This window comes from Neophocaena asiaeorientalis, unplaced genomic scaffold (assembly GCF_003031525.2).
Source record: "Neophocaena asiaeorientalis asiaeorientalis breed wild unplaced genomic scaffold, Neophocaena_asiaeorientalis_V1.1 scaffold116, whole genome shotgun sequence".
Classification (NCBI taxonomy): domain Eukaryota; kingdom Metazoa; phylum Chordata; class Mammalia; order Artiodactyla; family Phocoenidae; genus Neophocaena; species Neophocaena asiaeorientalis.
The window spans coordinates 9,198,178-9,224,662 of NW_020174561.1; the positions used below are offsets into that span (position 1 = coordinate 9,198,178).

At 35.1% G+C, this 26,485-nt stretch overlaps 1 protein-coding gene across 3 annotated transcripts in view; it reads left to right on the forward strand.

Moving 5' to 3' along the window:
* Positions 1-26,485, forward strand: part of TFEC (transcription factor EC) — a 76,247-nt gene that overhangs the window by 12,602 nt on the left and 37,160 nt on the right. For 2 of the 3 annotated variants that reach the window (XR_003004909.1, XM_024757821.1), the window contains exons 2-3: positions 12,089-12,340; positions 24,504-24,590. Coding sequence is in view for 2 of the 3 variants with exons in the window: in XM_024757821.1 (XP_024613589.1) it covers positions 12,161-12,340; positions 24,504-24,590 (267 nt within the window). In the remaining variant the exon portion in view is untranslated. The remainder of the gene's footprint in view (positions 1-12,088; positions 12,341-24,503; positions 24,591-26,485) is intronic. The other variant, XM_024757822.1, reaches the window with a different exon arrangement.

Below are 26,485 nucleotides of genomic sequence, written 5' to 3' on the forward strand. Positions count from 1 at the left end.
ATATACGCAGTTATTCATTTCTTAAATTTATCCCCGAGAGCAGGAAGTTTAAAGATACTGAATAGAATAGTCATGATATTTATTTAGAATAAGCCAAGCTGAAATTAATATTATTTTCTGCTCTTTCCACCTGCTGCCTTCCCATCCACCCTTGTGAAAAGGAGTAAAAGGTTTTTGGGAAAGGTAACAGTAAAATGATATAAGGGAAATAAAATTTCTCCTGGGTAAGGAGGCTAATACTCTTTAGAATAGTGTATATTTAATACATAGATCTAGAGACTAAAGTGGAGAAAGCATCTTAAATAAAGGAAACACTTATCGAGAGTTCATATTTTCTGATGGTAGCTTTCAATTATAGCATTACCTCACTTGTATGGAAAACCCAGGTCTTGCACCATAAAGTGGTTACAATATAGATGAAGTGAAACACAAAATAATACAAAATCAAAAGTGAATCAAGCCAAACTCAACTAATAATGGGGAAGCAACCCCAAAGGTTTTTCCGCTACAGAGTAGAGTCAATTGATTCATATTTGTATACAGATATGGGACATATTTTTTCTAAGTGCAGGGCCTGGAGTTTTACTATTCTTGTGCACTGATAATAAATAACTTGCAGTTGAAAGAATACCCTCCTTGTACTCAAAAGACAAGAAGTCAAATTCACTTTTCTGCCTGTGTGATTGTAAGTGAGTCTGATAACCTGTTTGAGCTTCAGTTTCTTTGTCTATAAAATGAGGATAAAAGTCTTTACTTAAATCGTTGGAGTGTTTGATTCAACTTGTGATGGTGGCTTCTATTATCTTGCATTCTGGGGCTTTCAACTAGTCCATGAGGTCCTGTGATCAATCTTCTCAGCAAATTGATGTTTCATGGCTATATACTTTCCATAACCATAAAAAAATTAAAACGGAAGTATATATTTTTGATTCTAGAGGAACATTATTCTTCAGGGATAAGTGGAAAGTAAAACTGCAACTTTGTAACTGAAAGTTACATGAGGGCACAATTACTTGAGGAGTTTGATTTATGTAAATGTAGTAACAGGTGCCTTTAAAACATAGAGAACCAAAAGTAATTATATGTACTAGTTAGGTAAAACAAAGACAAGATAAAGTTTACTTTTTTTTTCTCCAGAAATACTAGTAATATCTACGAAAATTGAGTGATAAAATGTACTTATGAAACAAAGCCATTTTCTGCCGTTTGCCAATCAAAATGAATAATTTTAAAGTCTCATTTTCAATTAGATTATTTTAATATTTAACTACCTAAAATGCCCCAATCATATTTTTTAGAAAATGGTTACACTATAATACTGCAGTTCTAATGATGACATTTTATTATGATAAAAATGACTTCATTAATTGATGACCATATATCAACTCATAAAGTAGATAAGGGATATAAAAAGTTTTCAAGTCTAAGATAATATAAACCAATTTGAATTGTTTAGATTTTCTTTTTTTATGATCCTTTTATTCTTACAAAGTACATAAATTTGTTATAAATTTACCTGCATTAAGTGGCCTATGAATTTCTTTTATAAGGTCTGCATAAGTCGGCAATATATTGATGTTATCCCAAATCTTACCATTAAGATATACTAAAAATTAAAAATGTAATGTATTTGCAGCATAATGATACAAGAGATGACAAGTATTATATGGAAGTTTGTCCCAGATATTCCTATTTATGGCTTTGGATCTATTTTAGAACGTGTAAAAAATTTTTTTAAAAAACATTGATGACTTTCCAAGATATTTGAAATATGACCTTTTGAAGAAGTCAGTGTTGCTTCTCCTTTATTCTCTGCATCCTTGAAAGAACATTCACAACTTCATAATGAAAATGATATCAAAAAGTCACTATATGGAAGATGAAAAATAGAACATTTAAGCATTACATGAGAGCTTTGTTTTAAGTTGAAAGTAACTGTGAAGTATAAATCATCATTTAAACACAATTGTTGATTTCTGAAGCAAAATGTCTTTTGTTTTATAAAAGTCTTATTAATAAATATTAATGTTTAAGTCTTAATGCCATTAGATAAATATTTTTTTAAAGAAGTTAAGACTTTTTACTGAATCTAGCTTAAATAATTAACTTGTATATTTCCACATTTACAGGAAACAATTTAATTGTATGAGAAGCTTCTAAAAAGAATATAAACTGTAGTATTAACTTAAATACAGCCAAAGCACGAAACATAAATATGTCTAATAATATCAAAATATAATGTTACAACTGGACAATTCTTTCTTATTAAAGGAAGAATACATCATTCATTCATTCAACTGGTTTGTTGAATTGGAAAGGACATTTCCTCATCTCGTTATTTCTCCAAGAGAGAATACACTCAATTTTAATTTAATTTTTGATACACTATAATTTCTGAAAACAAAATGCAGTTAAATATTGTACTGAAGTTTTAGAAAATAATTGTGGAGGCCCAATTGAGTATTTATTTATGATATTGTAAGATTAAATAAGATAATATATGCAAAGTATATAGCATAGTCCTTTCTATAGGCTGTTCACCCAATAAACAAGAAAAGGTACAAAATCTATTATTTAAAAACCTAGGGCTAGATGTGTTTCAAAATTATCAATACTTTAAATTTTGAAAGGTAATATGGTACATATTCCTTGATACCCTGCAGAGCCCAAGACAGCATCCCATAATCAAACACATTAATATACCTGCAACAGTACATGTGAATATCTACTGTAAGTAGGATAAAGAAAGACTTTAACTAACCTTACTTCATTTCAGGTTTGATTTTGCCACCAATTGGGTTTGTGTCAAACATTAAAAAAAAAAAGAAAACTCCTACTTTCAGAGCTTTTTGGATTTTGGAATTGCAGTTAAGAGGTAGAGGACTGATAGAATTGTAATGCAATTGGATGAGGAAAATAGGGCTGTATCTACATCAAAAAGTTGAATGCATAATTTTAGAAATAGGGCAAACTGACTTTATTAAGGAGGATTTACCTGACAATGTAACACACACAAACTTCAAATAAGCATTTTGCAAAATGTGAGAAAAAAATCAATGGAACCAAAGGGAAAAATAAAGTTTAGAATCGGAATAGATTTCCCTACGTGTAGTTAGAACATGGGAGTTAACCATCTTTGGCACTAGGTCCTCTCATCTTCTATTCTGTACATCCTCCAACGATCATCTCAGTTATCACCTCAGTGTAGATGTTATGTAAATTTTATCCAGAGTCCATACCTTACCTCTGAATTCCATACCCATAAATGCAGCTGCCTACTTCACATACCTTCTTGGACACTTTCAAAACATCACAAACTCAACGTGTTCAAAACTGACCTTATAATTCTATGTCCCCCTCAAAAAACCTAGTCTTCTCTGTGAAAGCCATCACTATCTATTTAGTCACTTAAGCCAGAAACCTCAGGTGTCATTTCTTAATCCATTTCTAAACATCTCTTGAATCATCTACTTGTTTCCATGTGACTATGCAACCCTTATCACATGACCCTAGTTCAAGCAGCCCTTTTTTCTTTCCTAGACTCTCTCATTTTACCTCTCTAAAATTCATCCCACTGAACTGCTACTGCCCCTTTTCTTATGATAAAGAAAATAAGACATCTTTCTATACTGAAAAGATGGCATGAATTGGCCCTACTGGCCTCTCCAGCCTCATACCACACTCTGCTCTAGTCCTATCATCTCCTTTCAGTGCATTTTTTTCATCTTGTTTCTTCCCACCAGGGTCTTCACATATGCTGCTTTATCTCTCTAAATGTTTTTTTTTTCTACTCTTCCTCTCTTTATTTCCTACTCATCCTCCAGATCCAGCCCTATCATCCCTTCTCTAGGAAAGTTTTCCTTAACTTCTGTCTAGATCATCTTTTTCTACAGGCTCATAGTCATGTGTATCTCTCCTGCCTATCACTTGTTACACTTGAAAATTTCCAGTCATTTGTGTGATTATTGGATTAAAATCTGTCTCTTCCACCTGTCCATAAGCTGCATGGGGAGAGGGACCATGTTTCACTTTATTCATCATTGTTACCCACACAACTGGTTACTGCTATATATAGCAGCCAGTATGTATATATAGGCACACACATATCTATTAAGTGAATGAATCAGTGAAATTAATAGCAGAAACTGTCATTTGAATGACTCTTTCCCATTTTATCTAGGTCTTCCTGCTTGATTTTGTGACACCTTTTACTTTCACAGGGTTTATCACATTGTGTTATAATTATATTTTAATTATCTATTTCTCCTAGTAGACTGTGAACTCTTTGAAGACTGGGTTATGTCTATTTTGTTCATAATTATATCCCCAGAGCTTATCACAGTTGCATAAAACCTGATGTGTAGTGGCACTCAAAAATATTTATAGAATTAATGAATACTAAGCCTGAGAATGCATTGTCAAATATATTTTAAAGTATTATGGCTTAAGTTATCTGCATTTTTCATATTAACTTATTTTCGTTATTGATGATATTGCCAGTTGACTTTAGTGTGTACATGGCTGCTGTGTAATTTTGAAGCCAGTGGGAAGTGGTCAGTGTCTGCTGTGATTCTTAGTTGATATTTATGGCTCTAAATTTCTATATACACATACATTTATAAAACAGATCAGACTAAATAAACCACAGTTATTTCTGGCATTAGTTCTAATTCTTTTAAAGATATAAAATGGTAATTTTCCTGAGATACTAACATAAACAAAGCAAATCAATGCAAGTATAAATGGAGATAGATGGAGTTGTAAGGGAAGCTTAGTCTTTATAGTAATAATATAAGTCCTCATAGAGTGCAAGCATTTTTACTGCTAGAACACTATTGAATTAGGAAAACTATGCTTAATAATATTCATGCCTCTTTAAAGTCTCTTAAGTGTGGATCTCTTCTAAAGACACACCATTGGAATTATCCAAATTCAAGTGATAGGGACTGAAGGAATATGTTACAATCACATTTTATATTATTATCCATTAAATAGCTTTGGATTATATAATGCTCAGCTGAAATATGCTGACAGTTATTCAGAAACCTAAGTAAAACTTTTGATGAACCCGGCCCTACTTTGTTCAGTAGTTATATCTCAATCAGACAAGCTCGACTGTATAATTTTAGGTTTAGTCAGGATGAGATTTATGGGTATATCATATCCAAGGACTGCTGTGAAGAAAGTAAGATTTGAAGAAACGAGTTATTAATCTTTGCTACAGAATATTAACAAACGTCATGTGGCTTTTATGAGTAGGTATCTATGAGGTAGTAGATTCATAAGCCCCCCAAAATAGATTTCTTCTTATATACCTCTGCTACTAGGAACATAATTAATAGTTAACCTATTACTCACTTGTGAAGTCCAAGCTTTTACTTCATTTATTAATTTCAACCTTAGTACAAAATTAACAAAATTAAATGAGGGTTGTCATGTTGTAGTGAATGGGATTGTCTGTCTTGCTTTTTGATGGGGCTGTGTGTATACACCTGCCTGTATGTGTGTGCGTGTGTGTGTGTGTGTGTGTGTGTGTGTTTAGCTGTGGTGCATGTGTTTTTATTTACTATCACTACATAGTAAATATGTATAGAATAAATATTTTTCTTGCTGAAAATATTTCTGTTTCTGTTTTTGCAGATAGTCTAAACACATTCATTAAGTAGGTGCCCATATTTGCCTGATTGATTTGTTTGGCTAGTCAAATTAATGGTGATAAAATGTCTTGTTATTCAGATGATTGCTTGTGTGATGTTTGCCACGAATTTTTAGTTTTGAATTTCAAAAGGCCAGTACCCAGAGGGTGTTTCATCTCCTCCCAGATTCTGTGCCCTCAGTTTAGATAAGTGATCTCCAGGTGGATGGTGACACATGGATCATAGACCTGCTTTCTGGAGAGGAATGACTCCCTTGGGATTGGCGTTAACAAAGAACAAACTCTCATTAAATGTTTGCTGAGTGAATGTTAAAAGAATTAGCTGAGGGCTTTTATGATTATCTTATGGTTTCTCTATAAAAAGGTAACTTTTTAAAGAGGATATCATATATATGCATATATATGAATTATGTTTAAAAGTATTTATATGATTTGTAGCAATATTTAAGAAGATATGGTACAAGTAGACAATATTATAGACAGAGAATCACAGGGTTGGTGAACTCCTTCAAAGTTGTTTTTGTTTTTTTGTACAACTACCCACCCAATTGTTTCTAAAATTTCCTCATTCAAAATACTCTGCTTGTCCGCCTACCGATGCAGGGGACACGGGTTCATGCCCCGGGCAGGGAAGATCCCACATGCCGCGGAGCGGCTGGGCCCGTGAGCCATGGCCGCTGAGCCTGCTCGTCTGGAGCCTGTGCTCTGCAGCGGGAGAAGCCACAACAGTGAGAGGCCCGCGTACCGCAAAAAAAACCGAAAAACAACTCTTCTTGTTGTTTATCTACTGGATAGGACTGAAACCCATATGAGAACTAAATCAAAAGACTACAGTGTGGAACAATGAAACGTAAATTGGGAGAATTAATTCATGTATTTAGGAGCATAATTTGAAAACCACTGTGTGAAAATAAGAATGCCTCCTTCTAGCCAGCACTGCTTGCCTGGCCCGCATTACTCCATAGCTCTTCTACCTACCAGGAGATTTTAAATACAATGCATATAGGGCCACATAACATTTTGTTAGCCTTAATTTCTAATTAAATATTTGCTGATTTACATAGTTGAAACCTCCCAAGCCTGGATCTAAATTCTGGAATTAAAAAACAAAACAAACAAAAAAAACCTTCATGTATCAGATACCCTAAATCATCTTCTGTTGTGTCAGAGAATGAGAGATCTGACCTTTTTCTATGGCATTGGGCTGCTGGTTCATGAATTTCCATCAATGCTCTCAATACTCAGGATTCCTGCATCTATTCTAGTCTAAAAATAGGAGTAGGAAAAAAAACCCTACAGATACATAAATTTTTTTAACATCTTTATTGGAGTATAATTGCTTTACAATGGTGTGTTTGTTTCTGCTATATAACAAAGTGAATCAGCTATACATATATCCCCATATCTCCTCTCTCTTGCGTCTCCCTCCCACCCTACCTATCCCACCCCGCTACGTAGACACAAAGCACAGAGCTGATCACCCTGTGCCGTGCAGCTGCTTCCCACTAGCTATTTTACATTTGGTAGTGTATATATGTCAATGCTACTCTCTCACTTCGTCCTAGCTTACCCTTCCTCCTCCCCATGTCCTCAAGTCCATTCTCTATGTCTGCGTCTTTACTCCTGTCCTGACCCCAGGTTCTTCAGAACTTTTTTTTTTTAGATTCCATATATAGGTGTTACCATACGGTATTTGTTTTCCTCGTTCCTCGTTACTTCACTCTGTATGAGTCTCTAGGTCCATCCACCTCACTACAAGTAACTCAAATTTTTTTCTTTTTATGGCTGAGTAATATTCCATTGTATATATGTGCCACATCTTCTTTATCCATTCATCTGTCGATGGACACTTAGGTTGCTTCCATGTCCTGGCTATTGTAAATAGAGCTGCAATGAACATTGTGGTACATGACTCTTTTTGAATTAGATACATACATTTTGTATTTGTGATTGTGATTCCCCAGTGATTATATTTTCTACAACCAGAATGCTTTTTTCTTCCTGACCAATTTCTTCCCATTAGCTTGTTGTACTTGCAGGAATTTATGTATTTCTAATTTTAAAAAAAATACTTCAATTGACCCATTAAGCACATTGCTCTGGTTCTCTTATTAATGAATCTAAGCATTTTTTAAAGCTCATCAATACATGCATTTCTAATTTTTAAAAATACCCACATCCCTTTATTAGAATATGAGAACTTAACTACATTTGAAACATATTTTAAAAAATAATTGGATGTTTTAAGCTAAGTTTCATTTTTGTAACTCCAAATAATGGAACTTTTTGAAAAAAAACAACATAATTTCTATTGAAAGCCTAGGTTGAGATAATTGATTAACCAGGTGATCCTCTAGGTTAGTGTATTTAAATATGGAGTCTGAAATATAAATTGATTTGGAAAACATTGCTCTGCCTGCTCTAAGTGCTGTCTAAGGTATCTAAGGGTCAAGTCAGATCACTATAAAGTTATATGTTTGGGCTTTCACTTGAGCTGATTCATATTATGCTTTGGGCCTTTGATCAAGAATAAATGTAGTGGATGTCATGGTGCATGGCCAACATTATCCCCTTCATGACTGAACCACTCTTGCCTCCACCTGATCCTGTTTCCCTCACCCTACTGCAGCGCAGATTCTGAGAGCACCCCCCAATAAACATCCTACAGGCAAGTTTCAGATTATGTTTCCCAGCTAACTCAATTGAAGATGATAAATATTTATTTTTAAATATGGGCATATAAAGAACTTCACTGCCTATTTTGCAAGTTGGAATTTTGTTCAAGATATCATTCAAGTCTTCCATGAAAATATCTAGTTTATAAATTCTCAGATATTATTCTGAAAAATATTTGTCTCTCCTCAGAGCTGGCATGATTTAATTACTTATTAAGAAATATATATTAGGTTGAACTATACAGAAGGGACAATTCGTAGATCAAAAATTTTCAAATATCTACAATTTCACAAGGCTCCACCTAATATGTTTTTAAAATTTTCCTTTTTCCTTGGCTGTCAGGATGCTCATGGGTAAATTTTGTACTCAATTGCAATATTAATCTTCAGCCTACATTTTCTGGTATAAATACCTCTCACCACATTTATGCCTCATATTTATTTATAATGTTTTGGAAAAGAGGGAGAATATAAGTAAATAAATTCTTTTAATTTGAAATAAAACAGATCTCTGCACATAGACAAAACCTTGGACTTAAGCTGACCATCATTATTTTTAGTTTGCAATAACAGCATGCCAGAGAGATAATGCTGAGTTGGCATAATTCAGAGTTAGGAGATAATGTTTTACTTATTACTCTCAATAGCAAAACTTCCCTACATCTGGGTGGTCTTAATCTCTTTGATAGTCCAAAGAACGAAATCACAATCTACAGCTGCTCTAGCCTTCTAGGTGAAGACCTTGGTATTCTGATTATGGTTTACCTACTTCCTCTATTGGGTTCCCAAAGCTCTCTGTGGTCACCCATAGTTATTCACACACTGTACTTTAATGATTCATTCATAAAATCACTCATTGAATACATGTGAACACATATTTTTAAGTGCCTGCTGTGTGCCCCTCTCTGGGTTATGTATAGGAAGTATGGCAGTCCAGCAGCCAGCAAGATAAATGCAGCCCTTGCCCTTGGAGATCTCTTATTTTTCTTCCCTGACTAGACTACGAGCTCTTTGAAGGCAGATACTGTAGTTATCTCCCTTTTACCTTCAATGCACGACTCAGTGCACACACACTTGACACTCAAAAATATTTCTTAAATGAATAAATGAACAATGGCAACATATAGTTTCATTTACTTCATCTCACCAACTACCAAGACCTTCAGTGAAACCAATCCAATAGATAGTTTTATAGTTGTGTCTTCAGATCCCAGGCAACTTAAAAGTATTTTAAAATTGACTGCACATGGTTTAACTGATGTTTTACAGTTAGTTGTCTCATTGTTCTGATATCAGTCCATGCTTGGAAAAGACGGAGGTTTACTGGGGAGTAATTTCATTGCATTCCATTTAATCTTCCCTGGCTCCACTGATCTTTCAGATTCTCATGCTTAGTTTATAGATGTTGTATACAGATGTTGTATATAGATGTAGGATCCAAGAGAGTCTTCACTTTGCCTGCTAAACCCTTGTAATTCCCTATAAATAACCAATAATTTAGGCAGAATTAGAATTTCATATTTTTTATTGTGTCTCTGTATAGAGTGATCTAATGAGATGGTAGTTTTGCTTTGAGAAAGGAAAAGTATTCATGTGAATTCCTTTTCATGACTAATATTTGTGACTGTCTCCCAACTTCTTTTCTTCTTTCATTTTGATCTTTTACATTTGAGTTTTCCTTCTTTCTGTCCCCTATCCCAGGATCATCTCCTTCCAACACCTGATTTATAACCATTTTCTCTTTCAATTAGTTTTTTAAAACCACTGCTTCTTGTGGCATTCTAAATTCATTGTATACATTACTGAGCTTTTGCTTTGTATTCCAGTCATTTCAATCAGGAGCCAATATCATGTAGTATTTAGGAAGCTAGGCCCTGCATTCCAGTTCCATCTCTTACTAGCAGAGTGATAACAGCCACACCATTTAACCTCTCTAAGTCTCAGTGGCTTCAATTATATGGTGCAATGGGGGTGCTATTGATACCTATCTCCTAAGGTTGTAACAAGGATTAAATGAAACAATGTGCGTAAAATGCTTGGCACAGTGCCTGATACCTGCTGCATATTATTATTTTTATCATCATCATTTTTGCTGTAGTTGATATTAATATTGCCCAAGTATATTGTAAATTCCTAGAGCCCTAGGATCACATTTATGACTTCCCTTGGACTCCTGATGTAACACAAAACACAATAAGTACTATAATGATGCTTTTAGCATCCATAGATGAAAAATGAATTAGTTAATGAATGTTGTAAATTCTGATTCAACATACTTTTCTTAAAATAATATACAATGTTCTTTAGCATTCAGTTACGTTGTGTGAAAGTCATTCAGATTTGTGAACCTGAAAATGCTGTTTATAGTATATATTTTGTAAATGTATATGGATTAAGGATTAATTTAAAACTGTAGGATAATCTAAATAGCTACTCCCCAAAAATTACCACAACCATTTTAATGAAATGTTGTTTTACAACTTTAAAGCTCACAGCAATATAATTAGTAATATGTGTAATCTTTATTACCAATCTTAATCTTTTTTATATGACTGAAAAATTACTTTATGGTAGTACAATTAAAATAATGCTAAAAATGTCAGCATAACAGAATTAAACTAAAGTAACTACTACAATATTGTACCCCAAACCAGCTAATTTAAATGCAAAATACTTTGTAAAGGCTATTTATCTGAGCTAATGCATGTTAAGGGATTTAAGGAGTAGTTTGTGTAGCTGAAATAAAAGGAAAAATAAGCACTGTACAGCAATCTTTACTATTGTTTAACACGAGGGAAATATTAAATAGGTTTATATATAGGCCACTTGAGGAAAATGTATTAGAAGTCACATCTCAGCATAGTAAATATAAAGGGGACTGGCAGGCAATACTATTTTCAGAGGTTTTTAAAGGGAAAGCTTGAAATACTTAAAATTGTCCTTATACAAATAATGGTATATCATTAACTATGATAGCTACACTGAAGACGCCCAGAATTTTATGTCTATGATTTGAAAAAGGGATTTCAATATACTGGTTAGTTCCTTAGTTGGCACTTGACACTGCTTAGATTTTTCTCTGAATGCTTCTTTCTGTCAATTCATAATGATTCTACCAAAGTATTGTTATTATAAAGTGAGAATATGGAAGAGTTTAAAATTAAGATTTTTAAAAAATTAAAATAAACTCAGTAGGGAAACACTGGAAAATACAGAAAACTGAAAAAAATCACCTAGATTTTCACCACCCATAAAGTATCAGACAATATTTAGTATATGTATTTCTAGTCTCTGCTCCCTCATGGATAATTTTTTTAAATCTTTAATTAAAAATAGAGATTATAGCCAATGGAATATTTATATGTAATATAAAGGAATACAAGAGATATATGTTATATAAAAATCACTAATAATAGTAGATCAGCTGTGTTTTCCTTTTATTATTTTAGTCATTCTTTTTCAGACCCTCAAAAAGTTTTGCTGCTTTTATATTTATTCCAAGTTGGTTTCAGTTGCATATTATTTTAAGAGCTATTCTTAAACACTTGGTTAGCATTTAAAATATTTTAGTAAAGTTTAAATGACTTCTCAAAAACTATAGTCCATTAATACCTTATGTAAATTATGACAAGCATAGACAATAAATTAGAAACAAACTAGATGTTATAGTGTTTATTGTCATAATCCAATTGTTGAAAGTGGAATTCATTTACCAGATGATGCTACACATTGCATTTGTTTGGTTTTTATTTGGTAGGTCCCAGCACACCTGGAAAGTTCTGCTAGGACTCAGCTACAGAAAGTTCAGAGACAGCAAGTAAAACCTTTCATGACCCTTGACCACCAGATCGTCCACCAGACTCTTAAACGGTCACACCCTCCAACACCAAGCAGTGCACTTCTGGTACAGCATGGACACCAGTCTCCCGAGAGTAACACTGGACCCACTGGAAATCCACTCACCAAGTTGCTAACTCTTGGGAAAGAAGATGACAATGTGGAATGGCATGTATGTCTAATGGCTGCTTATGAAAATATATCATCAGTTTCTTGGGAAAAAAAATACCTCAAGAAATTGAAGTCAAATTTTTATAGTAAACATTCCATATGCAAATTTATTTAACAAAAGGATGTCTTAATTTATTAATTTGTAATAATTAGTTATGCCCATAAGAATTGTTATGCATAAAACATAACAATTCATTTTTTAACACTCATTTCAGTTTTGTATCAATGTGAGTCAAAGCAGGTTCTAATAGTAATATGTTAAGAAGATTTAGCTTTAATTGTAATGGTTTTCTGATAACTTTAGTTAAAACATTTATCAACAGTTACATTATCCGAAGTACCCATTAAGATAAAACAAGCAAAAGAATAAATAACAGTAAACATGTGCTCTAGAAATGTTTATCAGAATGAGACTAATAATCTTCTTGCACTTAATATTTTGTAGAATTATATCGGAATTTATTACTATTGATTATCCATTCATTTCTATTTTCAACAAATACTTGCCTACCATTTACTAAATAAGAGGAAATTAGAGGTGCTGAGGATACAAAATTAATGAGTGTCTAGCTTCGTGGAGTTCATAATTATTGTGACTTGCTTGTAAATGAAACTTCAAAAAATACTGAAGAATGAGTAAAAGTGGGAGAAAACTAGTACTAGAAAACTAGAACTGGGAAAAAGAGTTCCTTTAATATCTCAATGTAGAAAAACTACATCAGTAACTGAGCTTTCTATTCTTTTCTTTTTCTTTTTTTCCATTTGATTTTTAGATGGAGACATGGTTCTATGATCTCCCAGATTTAATCTCCCAATCTACATTCCTGGTGATTATTACTGATTTCAGGTCACTGCTTTTTAGCTAAGTCTGTAGCCTCCAGGTACAAAATAGATGCTCAGTATATCATTATTTGAATTCCAAATGATAGAGGAAGATTTTCTTTTGCAAATTTTATGTTAATCTAGAAAAGAGAAAAGAATAAGGACCTGGTAGATTGTTTAATAAAATATAAAACAACCACAAAACAGGACTAGTTGAAATCCAAACATAGATCTCTACATGTATATTTACTTAAACTTTTCAGTAGTGGATATACAAAGAATTTTCAAAAAAAAAATGTAGAACTAGGTTCTCTATTCACTCTATGAAGATAATAAAAATACATGTAGGTTGAAAATCATCTGTACAGTAAATATTAGAACTCACCCAATACAACTTTTCTTACAACCACCTTCTTCCCAAGTTCATTTCCTTGCGTGGAAGAGTGATTCCCACAGGAAAAAACAAATCGCAAAGGATATGCATATGCCAGTCAATTCTAGGCAAAACCCAGAAAATGATCTTATTATGTGTCTTATGAAATATGTCTTCTAAAAGGATAAGTAACATATATCAGTATTCTAGGTTTTTCTTAGATAACATTTTTATTCCTTAGGCACACAGATTACCTTTTATTTTATAATAAGTTTGTATAAGAGAAATTCACCTGATCTTAGTGGACCTTTAGGTGGTGTCAGTCAAAAGGAGCTGCATGGCTGGGAAGGGTTGAAAGCCTCATTAAGTGCAGTGGTCTAGGGACAACATGCACATTGGCTGCAGACAAACACTTTCTATTTTTTTAACCATTGTTCTTTAAACTGTGTATATAAGTCTCTTCAACCATTAATGTCAATCACAATTTTATTCCATCTGTTATAGTTTTAATGTGTGTTTTCTTTGAATTTGACTTATCGTGTACACATTTTCACATAGTGCCATCAATTCCAGTCTTGCTATCTTTAGTAGCTAAGATGTATACTACCTTGTTGCCATTTCCTAATATTCTTTTTTTTTTTTCAAACATCTTTATTGGAGTATAATTGCTTTACAATGTTGCGTTAGTTTCTGCTGTATAACAAAGTGAATCAGCTATATGTATACATATATCCCAATATCCCCTCCCTGTTGCGTCTCCCTCGCACCCTCCCTATCCCACCCCTCTAGGTGGGCACAAAGCACCAAACTGACATCCCTGTGCTATGCAGCTGCTTCCCACTAGCTATCTATTTTACATTTGGTAGTGTATATATGTCAATGCTACTCTCTCACTTCGTCCCAGCTCACCCTTCCCCCTCCCTGTGTCCTCAAGTCCATTCTCTACATCTGCGTCTTTATTCCTGTCCTTCCCCTAGGTTCATCAGAAACTTTTTTTTTTTTTTAGATTCCATATATATGTGTTAGCATGCGGTATTTGTTTTTCTCTTTCTGACTTACTTCACTCTGTATGACAGACTCTAGGTCCATCCACCTCAATACAAATAACTCAGTTTCGTTTCTTTTTATGAGTCAGTAATATTCTATTGTATATATGTGCCACATCTTCTTCATCCATTCATCTGTGAGTGGACACCTAGGTTGCTTCCATGTTCCAGCTATTGAGAATAATGCTGCAATGAACATGTGGTACATGACTCTTTTTGAATTATGGTTTTCTCAGGGTATATGCCCAGTAGTGGGATTGCTGGGTCATATGGTAGTTCTAGTTTTAGTTTTTTAGGGAACCTCCATACTGTTCTCCATAGTGGCTGTATCAATTCACATTCCCACCGACAGTGCAAGAGGGTTCCCTTTTCTCCACCCATGAGCATTGTCTTTACATCCTTCCTAGGGTTTCCTTTGCTGTGCAAAAGCTTTTAAGTTTCATTAGGTCCCACATGTTTATTTGAATTGTGATTAAAAATCTTCCAACAAACAAAGCCCAGGACCAGATGGCTTCACAGGCGAATTCTATCAAACATTTAGAGAAGAGCTAACACTTATGCTTCTCAAACTCTTCCAAAATATAGCAGAGGGAGGAACACTCCCAAACTCAATCTACGAGGCCACCATCACCCTGATACCAAAACCTGACAAAGATGTCACAAAAAAAGAAAACTACAGACCAATATCACTGGTAAACATAGATGCAAAATCCTCAACAAACTACTAGCAAACAGAATCCAACAGCACATTAAAAGGATCACACACCACCATCAAGTGGAGTTTATCCCAGGAATACAAGGATTCTTCAATATTCACAAATCAATCAATGTGATACACCATATTAACAAACGGAAGGATAAAAACCATATGATCATCTCAATAGATGCAGAAAAAGATTTTGACAAAATTCAACACCGATTTATGATAAAAAACTCTCCAGAAAGTAGGCATAGAGGGAACTTGCCTCAACATCCTAATATTCTTTGATTGGTGCTAAGAGTCATTGTCACAAAGCAGAAAGTTTGGAGTCTTCAGAGTCAGGCACCATGAGATTAGCACCACCACTTAGTTGTTGTGTGGTCTCAATCCTTAACCAACCAATCCTTAATCTCTCACCAACATTTCAATGGTTTGAAGAGTTGTCTTATATATAAATTTATATATTTATTTACATTTTATTTTTGGCTGTGTTGGGTCTTCATTGCGGCAAGTGTGGGCTACTCTTCATTGTGGTGTGTGGGCTTCTCATTGCAGTGGCTTCTCTTGTTGTGGAGCACGGGCTCTAGGCACACGGGCTTCAGTAGTTGTTGTATGTGGGCTCAGTACTTGTGGCTCGCGGGCTCTAGAGTGCAGGCTCAGTAGTTATGGCACACGAGCTTTGTTGCTCCACGGCATGGGGGATCTTCCTGGACCAGGGCTCGAACCTGTGTCCTCTACATTGGCAGGCGGATTCCTAACCACTGCACCACCAAGGAATTCCTTGAAGAGTTGTTTTGATGCTTACATTTCCAGGTGGGTTGGGGGGAGCTTCTGTCAACTTTTATTTTTATAATTATTTTAACATTATTTTATTTTTTCAGCTTGATTGTGAAATAATTGACATAATCATTATATATGTTTGAGGAATACAGCATGATGATTTCATTTACACATACTGTGACATGATTACCACAATAGGTTCAGCTAACATCCATCTTATCATATAGATACAGTAAAAAAAACAGAAAGAAAAGAAAAAAAATTTCCTCTTAACGACTTTCCTGTATGTCATACAACATTGTTAAATATAGTCATCACATTGTAGTACATTATATTGTATAAGTACTAGTTGTAGTACTTATATAAGTACTAGGGTACTTATTTATCTTAGTACTGAAGTTTGTACCTTTTCACCACCTTCCTCCAATTCCTCACCACTCCGACCGCCAACTTCTGGTAGCCACAAGTCTGGTCTCTTTTTTTGTTTGTTTTTTAACATCTTTATTGGAGTATAATTGCTTTACAATGTTGTGTTAGTTTCTGCTCTATAACAAAGTGTATCAGTTATACATATACATATGTCCCAATATCTCTTCCCTCTTGCATCTCCCTCCCTCCCAACCTCCCTATCCCACCCCTCTAGGTGGTCGCAAAGCACGAAGCTGATCTCCCTGTGCTATGCGGCTGCTTCCCAATAGCTATCTATTTTACATTTGGTAGTGTATATATGTCCATGTCACTCTCTCACTTTGTCCCAGCTTACCCTTCCCCCTCCCCGTATCCTCAAGTCCATTCTCTAGTAGGTCTGCATCTTTATTCCTGTCTTGCCCCTAGGTTCTTCTGAATATTGTTTTTTCTTTTATTCTTTTCTTTTAGATTCCATATATCTGTGTTAGCGTATGGTATTTGTTTTTCTCTTTCTGACTTACTTCACTCTGTATGACAGTCTCTAGGTCCATCCACCTCACTACAAATAACTCAGTTTCGTTCCTTTTTATGGCCGAGTAATATTGCATTATATATATGTGCCACATCTTCTTTATCCATTCATCTGTTGATGGACACTTAGGTTGCTTCCATGTCCTGGCTATTGTAAATAGAACTGAACAATGTTAGCTGTGCATTTGTCATATATGGCCTTTGTTATGTTAAGTTCCCTCTATTTATTGTCATTTGCTTCTAGGTATTTTTTCATTTCTTCTTGATTTCTTCAATGATCTCTTGGTTATTAAGTACTGTGTTGTTTACCCTCCATGTGTTTGTATTTCTTACAAATTTTTTCCTGTAATTGATATCTAGTCTCATAGCGTTGTGGTCAGAAAAGATACTTGATACGATTTCAATTTTCTTAAATTTACCAAGGCTTTATTTGTGACCCAAGATATGATCTATCCTGGAGAATGTTCCATGAGCACTTGAGAAGAATGTTTATTCTGTTGTTTTTGGATGGAATGTCCTATAAATATCAATTAAGTCCATCTTGTTTGATGTATCATTTAAAGCTTGTGTTTCCTTATTTATTTTCATTTGGGATGATCTGTCCATTGGTCAAAGTGGGGTGTTAAAGTCCCCTACTATGATTGTGTTACTATCAATTTCCCCTTTTAGGCTGTTAGTAATTTCCTTATGTATTGAAGTGCTCCTCCGTTGGGTGCATAAATATTTACAATTGTTATATCTTCTTCTTGGATTGATCCCTTGATCATTATGTAGTGTCCTTCTTTGCCTCTTGTAATAGTCTTTGTTTTAAAGTCTATTTTGTCTGATATGAGAATTGCTACTCCAGCTGTCTTTTGATTTCCATTTGCATGGAATATCTTTTTCCATCCCCTCACTTTCAGTCTGTATGTGTCCCTAGGTCTGAAGTGGGTCTCTTGTAGACAGCATATATATGGGTCTTGTTTTTGTTTCCATTCAGCAAGGCTGTGTCTTTTGGTTGGAACATTTAATCCATTCACGTTTACAGTAATTATGGATATGTATGTTCCTATTACCATTTTCTTAATTGTTTGGGGTGTTTTTTTGTAGGTCCTTTTCTTCTCTTGTGTTTCCCACTTAGAGAAGTTCCTTTAGCACTTGTTGTAGAGCAGCAGCCTCTGTGCTAATGGGTGGGGTTGTGTTCCTTTCTTGCTAGTTGTTTGGCATAGGGTGTCCTGCAGTCCAGCTTGCTGGTCATTGACTGGAGTTGGGTCTTGGCATTGAGATGGGGATCTCTGGGAGATTTTCACTGTTTGATATTACATGGAGCTGGGAGGTCTGTTGTGGATCAGTGTCCTGAACTTGGCTCTCCCATCTCCGTGGCAGAGTCCTGATGCCTGTTTAGAGCACCAAGAGCCTGTCCTCCACACGGCTCAGAATAAAAGGGAGAAAAGAAAGAAAGAAAGAAAGAAGAAGATAAAGTAAAATAAAATAAAATAAATGTATTAAAATAAAAATACTTATTTAGAGAATAAAATTTTTAAGCAGAAAAAAAAAAATGGCAAGACAGAACCCTAGGACAAATGGTAAAAGCAAAGCTATACAGAAAAAATCACACACAGAAGCACAGACATACTCACAAAAAGAGAAAAAGGGAAATATACATATATATATCATTGCTCCCTGAGTCCCCCTCCTCAATTTGTGATGATTCGTTGTCTATTCATGTATTCCACAGATGCAGGGTACATCATGTTGATTGTTGAGATTTAATCCAGAGATTTAATCCACTGCTTCTGAGGCTGCTGGGTGAAATTTCCCTTTCTTTTCTTTGTTCTCACAGCTCCCAGGTTTCAGCTTTGGATTTGGGCCTGCCTCTGTGTGTATTTCGCCTGAGGGCATCTGTTCATCACTCAGACAGGACGGGGTTAAAGGAATCGCTGATTCGGGGGCTCTGGCTCACTCAAGCCGGGGGGAGGGAGGGGTACGGAGTACGGGGCGAGCCTGCGGCGGCAGAGGCCGGCAGGATGTTGCACCGGCCTGAGGCATGCTGTGTGTTCTCCCGGGGAAGTTGTCCCTGGATCACTGGATCCTGGCAGTGGCGGGCTGCAGAGGCTCCCGGGAGGGGAGGTGGGGATAGTGACCTGTGCTCGCACACAGGCTTCTTGGTGGCGGCAGCAGCAACCTGAGTGTCTCATGCGCAGACAAGCCTCTCAGGCTGGTGAGTGCTGGTCGGCTTCGATCCTCTGTGCGGGAATCTCTCCACTTTGCCCTCCGCACCCCGGTGGTTGCGCTCTCCTCCGTGGCTCTGAAGCTTCCCCGCTCCGCACCCCCGCAGTCTCTGCCCATGAAGGGGCTTCCTAGTGTGTGGAAACCTTTCCTCCTTCACAGCTCCCTCCCTCGGTGCAGGTCCCGTCCCTGTTCTTTTGTCTCTGTTTTTTCTTTTTTCTTTTGCCCTACCCAGGTACGTGGAGAGTTTCTTGCCTTTTGTGAGGTCTGAGGTCTTCTTCCATTGTTCAGTAGGTGTTCTGTGGGAGTTTTTCCACGTGTAGAGGTATTTCTGATGTATTTATGGGAAGGTGATCTCCGAGTCTTACTCTTTCGCCATCTTGAAGGTCCTCTGATCTCTTTTTTTTTTTTTTTGTGGTACGCGGGCCTCTCACTGTTGTGGCCTCTCCCGTTGCAGAGCACAGGCTCCAGACACGCAGGCTCAGCAGCCATGGCTCACGGGCCCAGCCGCTCCGCGGCATGTGGGATCTTCCCGGACCAGGGCACAAACCCCCGTCCCCTGCATCGGCAGGCGGACTCTCAACCACTGCGTCACCATGGAAGCCCCTCTGATCTCTTCTTCTACGAGGTTTTTTTGTTTTTGCTTTAGTTTCCACATATAAGTGAGATCATGCAGTATTTGTCTTTCTTTGTCTGACTTCCTTCACTTAGCATAATGCCTTCAAGGCCTGCTTTTGCTGTATCCCGTAAGTTCTGGTTTGTCGTGTCTCTATTTTTGTTTGTCTTAATAAACTTTTTTATTTCCCTTTTAATTTCCTCTTTGATCCATTGAATGTTCAGGAGAGTGTTGTGTAATTTCAATGTGTTTGTAAATTTTCTAGTTTCCTCTTGTTGTTGATTTCTAGTTTCATGCCATTGTGATTAGCAAAGACAGTCTTATTCCATTCTTCTTGAATTTGTTAAGACTTGTTTTGTGGTCTAACATATGGTCTATCCTAGAAAATGTCACATGTATACTTGAGACACATGTGTATTCTGCTGTCAATGGATAGAATGTTCTTTATGTATCTTTTAGGTCCAGGAAATCTATAGTGTTGATCAAATCCACTGTTTCCTTATTGATTCTCTGTGTGGATGATCTATCCATTGTTGAGAGTGGGGTAAAAAAGTCTTCAACTATTATTGTTTATAGTAACTATACCCTTTATTTTTCTCTTTAGCTCTGTTAGTTTTTTCTTTATATACTTAGGTGCTGTGATGTTGGACTCATAAATAGTTACATCTTTTTGATGCATTTACCCCTGTATCATTATATAATGACCTTCTTTGTCTCTTTTTACCATTTTTAGTTTAGTCTGTTTTGTCTGATGTAAGCAATATAAGCTGTCTACCCCTGCTTTCTTTTGGTTACCACTGCTTGAAATGTCTTTTTCCATCCCTTCACTCTCAGTCTATTTGTGTATTTAAGGTGAAAGTGAGTCTCCTGTAGACAGCACATTTTGGATCTTCTATTTTTAATCCATTCATCCATACTATGTCTTTGAATTGGAGAATTTAATTCATTTATATTTAAAGTAATTACTGATAGATAAGGGCTCACTACAATAAAATGTTTTTAGTTGTTTTCTGGTTATTTTGTAGCCCCATCATTCCCTGTTTCTTATCCTGCTATCATTTTTTGTATTCTGCCTTTTGGTATCAATATGCTTTGACTTCTTTATTGAGTTCTTTTGCGTAATTACAATACTATAAGATTTTCCTGTGGTTATCATGAGGCTTACATAAAATAACTTAAACTTATAACACCCTATTTTAAATTGATAGCAAGTTAACTTCAATAGAATTTGTATTCTTTACACTTTTACTTCTTCTCCCCATCACACTTTAGGTTATTGCTGTTAAAATTTATACTTTTTTTAATATTGGGTTATTAATAATAGATTATTCTATTTCTTAATTTTGTTTAGTTATCTGTCTATGTTTTCTTGTAGGTCACTAAACTTCCTTAAAAGGATTATTCTGAATTCTTTATCTGACAGTTCATAGATCTCCATTTCTTTAGGGTCAGTTATTGGAGTTTAATTAGTTTCCTTTGGTGGTGTCATATTTACCTGATTTTTTATGATCCTTAATTCCTTATGTTGGTATTTGTGCATTTGTCAGCCTATGGGTAGTACTTGAAAATTTGAATGAGGAAGAAAGCTCCTGAAGAACATGAAAACAATGAGGAGAGTAGGAAACCAAGGGTGGGATTGAGGAGATCACCCACATTTAAGGGGTGGTCAGAGGAAAAGGACTGTAAAGGTAAAGTAAAAAGATAACTAGTGTGGTGCCACTGAAGGAACTGGTTTAAAGAAGGAGGAAATGACCCACACACTCAAATGTAGTGACTGAGTCTAGTAAAATAAGGACTGAAAAATATCTATTGAATTTATCAGTCAAGCAGTCAAAGAAAATAGCAACAAAAGGAATTTCAGTAAGATGGTGAGCAAGAACCATTCTACTTTGAATTCAGAGTTAACAGGAAGTAGAGAGATAGAACTCCTGGGGAGTTAGGGGTGGTTGGGCAGAAAGATAATAGGGTAAAAGTGTAGAGAGTCATAATGAAAATTGTTCAGTTGATTTGCCATAGGGGGTCTAAATTGGATCTAAATGGAATATTGCATTTGATGAGTGAGATAATTGAATTTAAAATTTCAGAAATGGAGTGGTATAGACTAGAAGGTGATAGGACCCAGGCATGACCTAGAGAATAGGTGAAGAGAAGGCTAAATTCAGATTTATGACTTTGAGAGTGGTGAGCTAAAATATTCAACTACAATTGAATTTATTTTTCATAGATTTCTGACAGCTGTTGCTACAGAGATTTTTAGGTTTTTTTAGGTTTCATGGTCATTTGGTATTATTTTAAAATTATTTTTCCTTTAACATTTGATCTTGAATTTTATATGGTCTAATATTAACATTGCTACTGTTGCTTTCCTTTTGGTCATTTTTGTGGTACATCTTTGCACTTTATTTTCTGCTTTCTCTATTGTTTTATTTTAAATGTGTCCCTTATAGACAAAGTATTACAATACCTTTGAAAAATCCAATTTGAATGATAATTTCTCGAGCACTATGTTAACTCATTTACATTCTTGTAATTACTTTACCATTAGGATTTAATACTTACCTTTTTTCACGTTTTTTTTTAATTACTATGCTTTCTGTTTCCTTATTTGCCATCTTTTTTCTATCCTCTATTGGATAGGTTAAATTTCTCTCTCTCTCTTTTTGGTTACACCTAACTTAAGATACATAGCTATATTTCTTCTTTATCTATGTCATTGTTTAACAATATCTATGTCATACCCTTAAGTAAAAGTCTATCTGAGTATGGTCTTCTCCTTCTTGTTCTCACCTATCTTTCTGAATTGATATTTTTAGAATGAATACACACACATACATTCTTCTTATTTAGACCACAAACATTTTACTGTTACTTCCTCATTCTTATATTTTGTATTGATTTCATAGTTTTATTTATTATCTGACTAGTGTATTTCCTGAAAGAGTGTTTTCCGAAGGTCTTTTTGCCCTAAAACTTCTGAGTTTTTATGTCTAAAAAAAGCTTTATTTCATGCACATACTTAAAGGATATTTTATTGGTTATAAATGTCTAGGTTCAAAATTCTTTACCTTTAACACTTCAAATGTTATCCCATTGTTTTCTTGCACCCAGGGTTGTTGAAAAGCTTGATTCTTAGTCTTTTGTAGACCTTTTCTTATAATCTTTTCCTTTGTCCTTGAGCCTCATTCTTTTCATAACTATTATTTCCATTTTTATTTTAGTCAAAATATTGTGTTCTTCCTTTGTATTTCATCGTCTTCATTTATCACTTTGAGGACACTTATTCTGCTGATTTGTAATTCTTCTTTTGTCTAATCTGTTCATTCTGTTTCATCTGATATAAAATGATGTGTTTGTTGTCTTTCTTAAAGTAGCAACTGGATTCCAAGGTGATTAATTATGAAGATTCCTGGAAGCTGTGAAGCAAAGTTTTGGTTTAGATTTTAAAGTCAATTTAGAATAATGGAAGAGACAGCAACTCCAACAAATTAGGGGAAAAGATAGTCATGTAGGTGGATGACAGAAATTATGGATAGAAGTGTTAGAGGCAAAAGTAGAGTCTCCAAGGAGGATGAACTTTGACATGTAGGAAAGAAGGGTTTCCTTCTGGAATAGAAGAAACCTGAGTATGTTTATAGGTAAAAGGAAAAAATGAGAGATGCAGCAGACTGAGTAATTTATGATGTAAGCTTCCAGAAAGAAAAGGGACAAATGACATGTGTAATTTTTATTGAAACTATCAGAAATACTCCAAAGTAAACCATTTACCATGAATTGTGTTTAGCATCCTTCTTCCCTCAGGTTTTCTTCACATCTGTTCAATACAAATTTGTTGTCCATTTAATGGTGGAGTAGTAATAAGAAAAATGTCATGAAATTAAAATTTGAGTTTGGTAACAATCAATAATATACTTGAAAACTTTCAGAAAGTGGACTAACCAAAAGAAAGAAAACATGTATATTTATTTTCCTAGATCCTTTAGAGATCTCTCAGTGCACATGGAATAACATCTAAAGTCCAGAACAGGGCCTAGAGCCACACTCTGGAATATGGTACCCAATGGCCACGTGTGTGTATATGTGTGTGTGTGTGTATTTTTTTTTTGTGTGTGTGGTACGCGGGCCTCCCACTGTTGTGGCCTCTCCCGTTGTGGAGCACAGGCTCCAGACGCGCAGGCTCAGCGGCCATGGCTCACGGGCCCAGCCACTCCGTGACATGTGGGATCTTCCCGGACCGGGGCACGAACCCATGTCCCCTGCATCGGCAGGCGGACTCTCAACGACTGCGCCACCAGGGAAGCCCCCTATCAAAACATTTTAAAAGAAAAATAAAATTTGTAGGAAGTCATCTCTCTACAAGCTAAGTATCCGAGCTCTGGCTCAAGGTATTCATGATAATCACTCTATTTATGCAGATACTAATTTCCAAAGGACTAACCCAGGGTGATTTGCCCAGCCATCACCTGCCAGCTGGCGTAAGCTAATGCAAGGAAAAGCAACACAGATCAGAGTGTCAGGATTACTTCATTTTAAGTTCTAAAATATTCTGCGTTTTGATACACATATAATCTAAATATTCTAAAAAAACTTTTAAAGATTGCTAAAATTTTTCTCTCTGAACTCAGGCTGACGTGCAACTTTTATCATTATGCACAATATTCTAAATGTATTATATTTTGCTAGATGGAGGACGTTATTGAGGATATAATCGGTACGGAATCAAGTTTTAAAGAGGAAGGAACAGACTCTCCTCTGCTAATGCAAAGAACAGTAAGTGTTTCCAGACCTGAGGAGGTCAATGAGATTAAAATCAATAATAGCATATGATGGTAAAACAAGAAATTCCATTTGATTAATAAGTGGTGTTTTCTTCTGCACTTTTGAAACAGGTACAAGATAGATAAATATTAAAAAAAATATTTATTGGGGCAGAAAAAAGATACATAATTTTATTGAGGAAGATAATAGGACGTGTACTATTCTATCTGTCTATCTATCTATCTACTTACCTACCTAATCTCTATAAACACCATCTAATTATATATCTAGTCTGCTATAGCATTTTCTGTGAAATCTTCAGATTTCCGTTTGAAGCACAACATATCATAATACCCTCATAAGTTCATGGCTAAATTTTAACTATTTTACCATGACTAACAGCTATCAGATTCAGAGGCTCTACACCTTATAGAGGAAAGAAAAAAATTATAACAACAAAAATATAACTTTACTTCTGAGCCAATAACCAAAGGTTAAAGATGAACTGAAGAAAGGTAGAAGAGCCTCACACTACTTTAAGGCATGTAGACAGATTTCTGTGTTGAAATCACAAATTCCTGGAATAATATGCAGTGAAGAGTTATCTTATCTCCTATTTGATTACTGTTGCCTTCTCATTGTTCATTTATTAATCTCTAGAAATGAATCTGTAAAGGGTGTGCAAGCTCTTTCTATACAGTTTGAAGGGTTGTTGTTGGTTTGTTTATGGTTTTAGACCTTTTAGAAAACATGAGAAAAAATATGAAAGATTGTGATTTAATTGTTAAACATTGCATTTAAAGAAAGTGAATTCTGACTAGATACTGTCCATCAGTAAATCAGTGGGCTAAGTTGTATTAATATTAACAATGGACATTTTAAATTTAAAACTTTAAGAAAAAAATTAGACAAAGCATCCCTCTTTTCTTTATTAACTTCCAAATAGACTACAAAAAGGAGAATTATCTCTTTCCTCCTTTTCTCTCGTACAAAGGACCTCCACTTTATAACAAGTCATTAATACCACTATTAGACAAAGATCAAATGAGGTTTAAAATATAGGGTTTTTTTGGTGGATTTTTTTGTTTGTTTTTTGGCTGTTTGTTCGTTCGTTTTTTAGAATGAAGTGACAATTCTTTCTCCCTCTTCTCTCTTCAGGTTTCAAGCAGCATATTTATAGGAAATCTAACAAATTATCTATATAAATGTTATTAATGCTAAGTTTCCCCATCTAATTCCACAGCACGAGGTTACTATTTTCTTAACTAGTATTCAACTTCTGGGTTTGAGGAAATGATATTAATTTCCTGCAATCTTCTCTTCCTTGTATGTGGTACTTACTTCATTGAAATTGTATATTGAAACATTCTCTTTGTCAAATTATCTTACTTGTTTTGTAGAGGTTGCATAGATTGCTTATTCCATGCAAACTGGTGACAGTGACTATTGGGAATTTGCTTTTGATATACGGAGTAAAAGATATATACTACTGGCCTATTTGTACTTATATAAAGAAGTATCTGCTGTTGGCCAATCAACAATCATTGATAAATCAAGATCAAGATATAACCCCAAGCAGTTCAACTGACCAAATATTTATTCAATAGTTATTATATGCAAAGCACAATACGTGCACTATAGGAAACTAAAAGTTGAGTGAGACACAATTCACATATCAAGAGGCAACATGATAGTGAGGCAGTGCAGTGAGGCACACCTGAGAGGCAGGGAGGGAAAGAATATGGATCTTGGTATTAACCCAAGTTGTCAGCTAGGTACTGTGCAAGTCACTTCTCTTTATTTCACTTTCTTCTTCTGCATTATGAGAATAATTGAAAATATTTATTGCCAAAGCTATTTTTATATTAAATCTTTGTAGATGACATATATATATATATATATATATA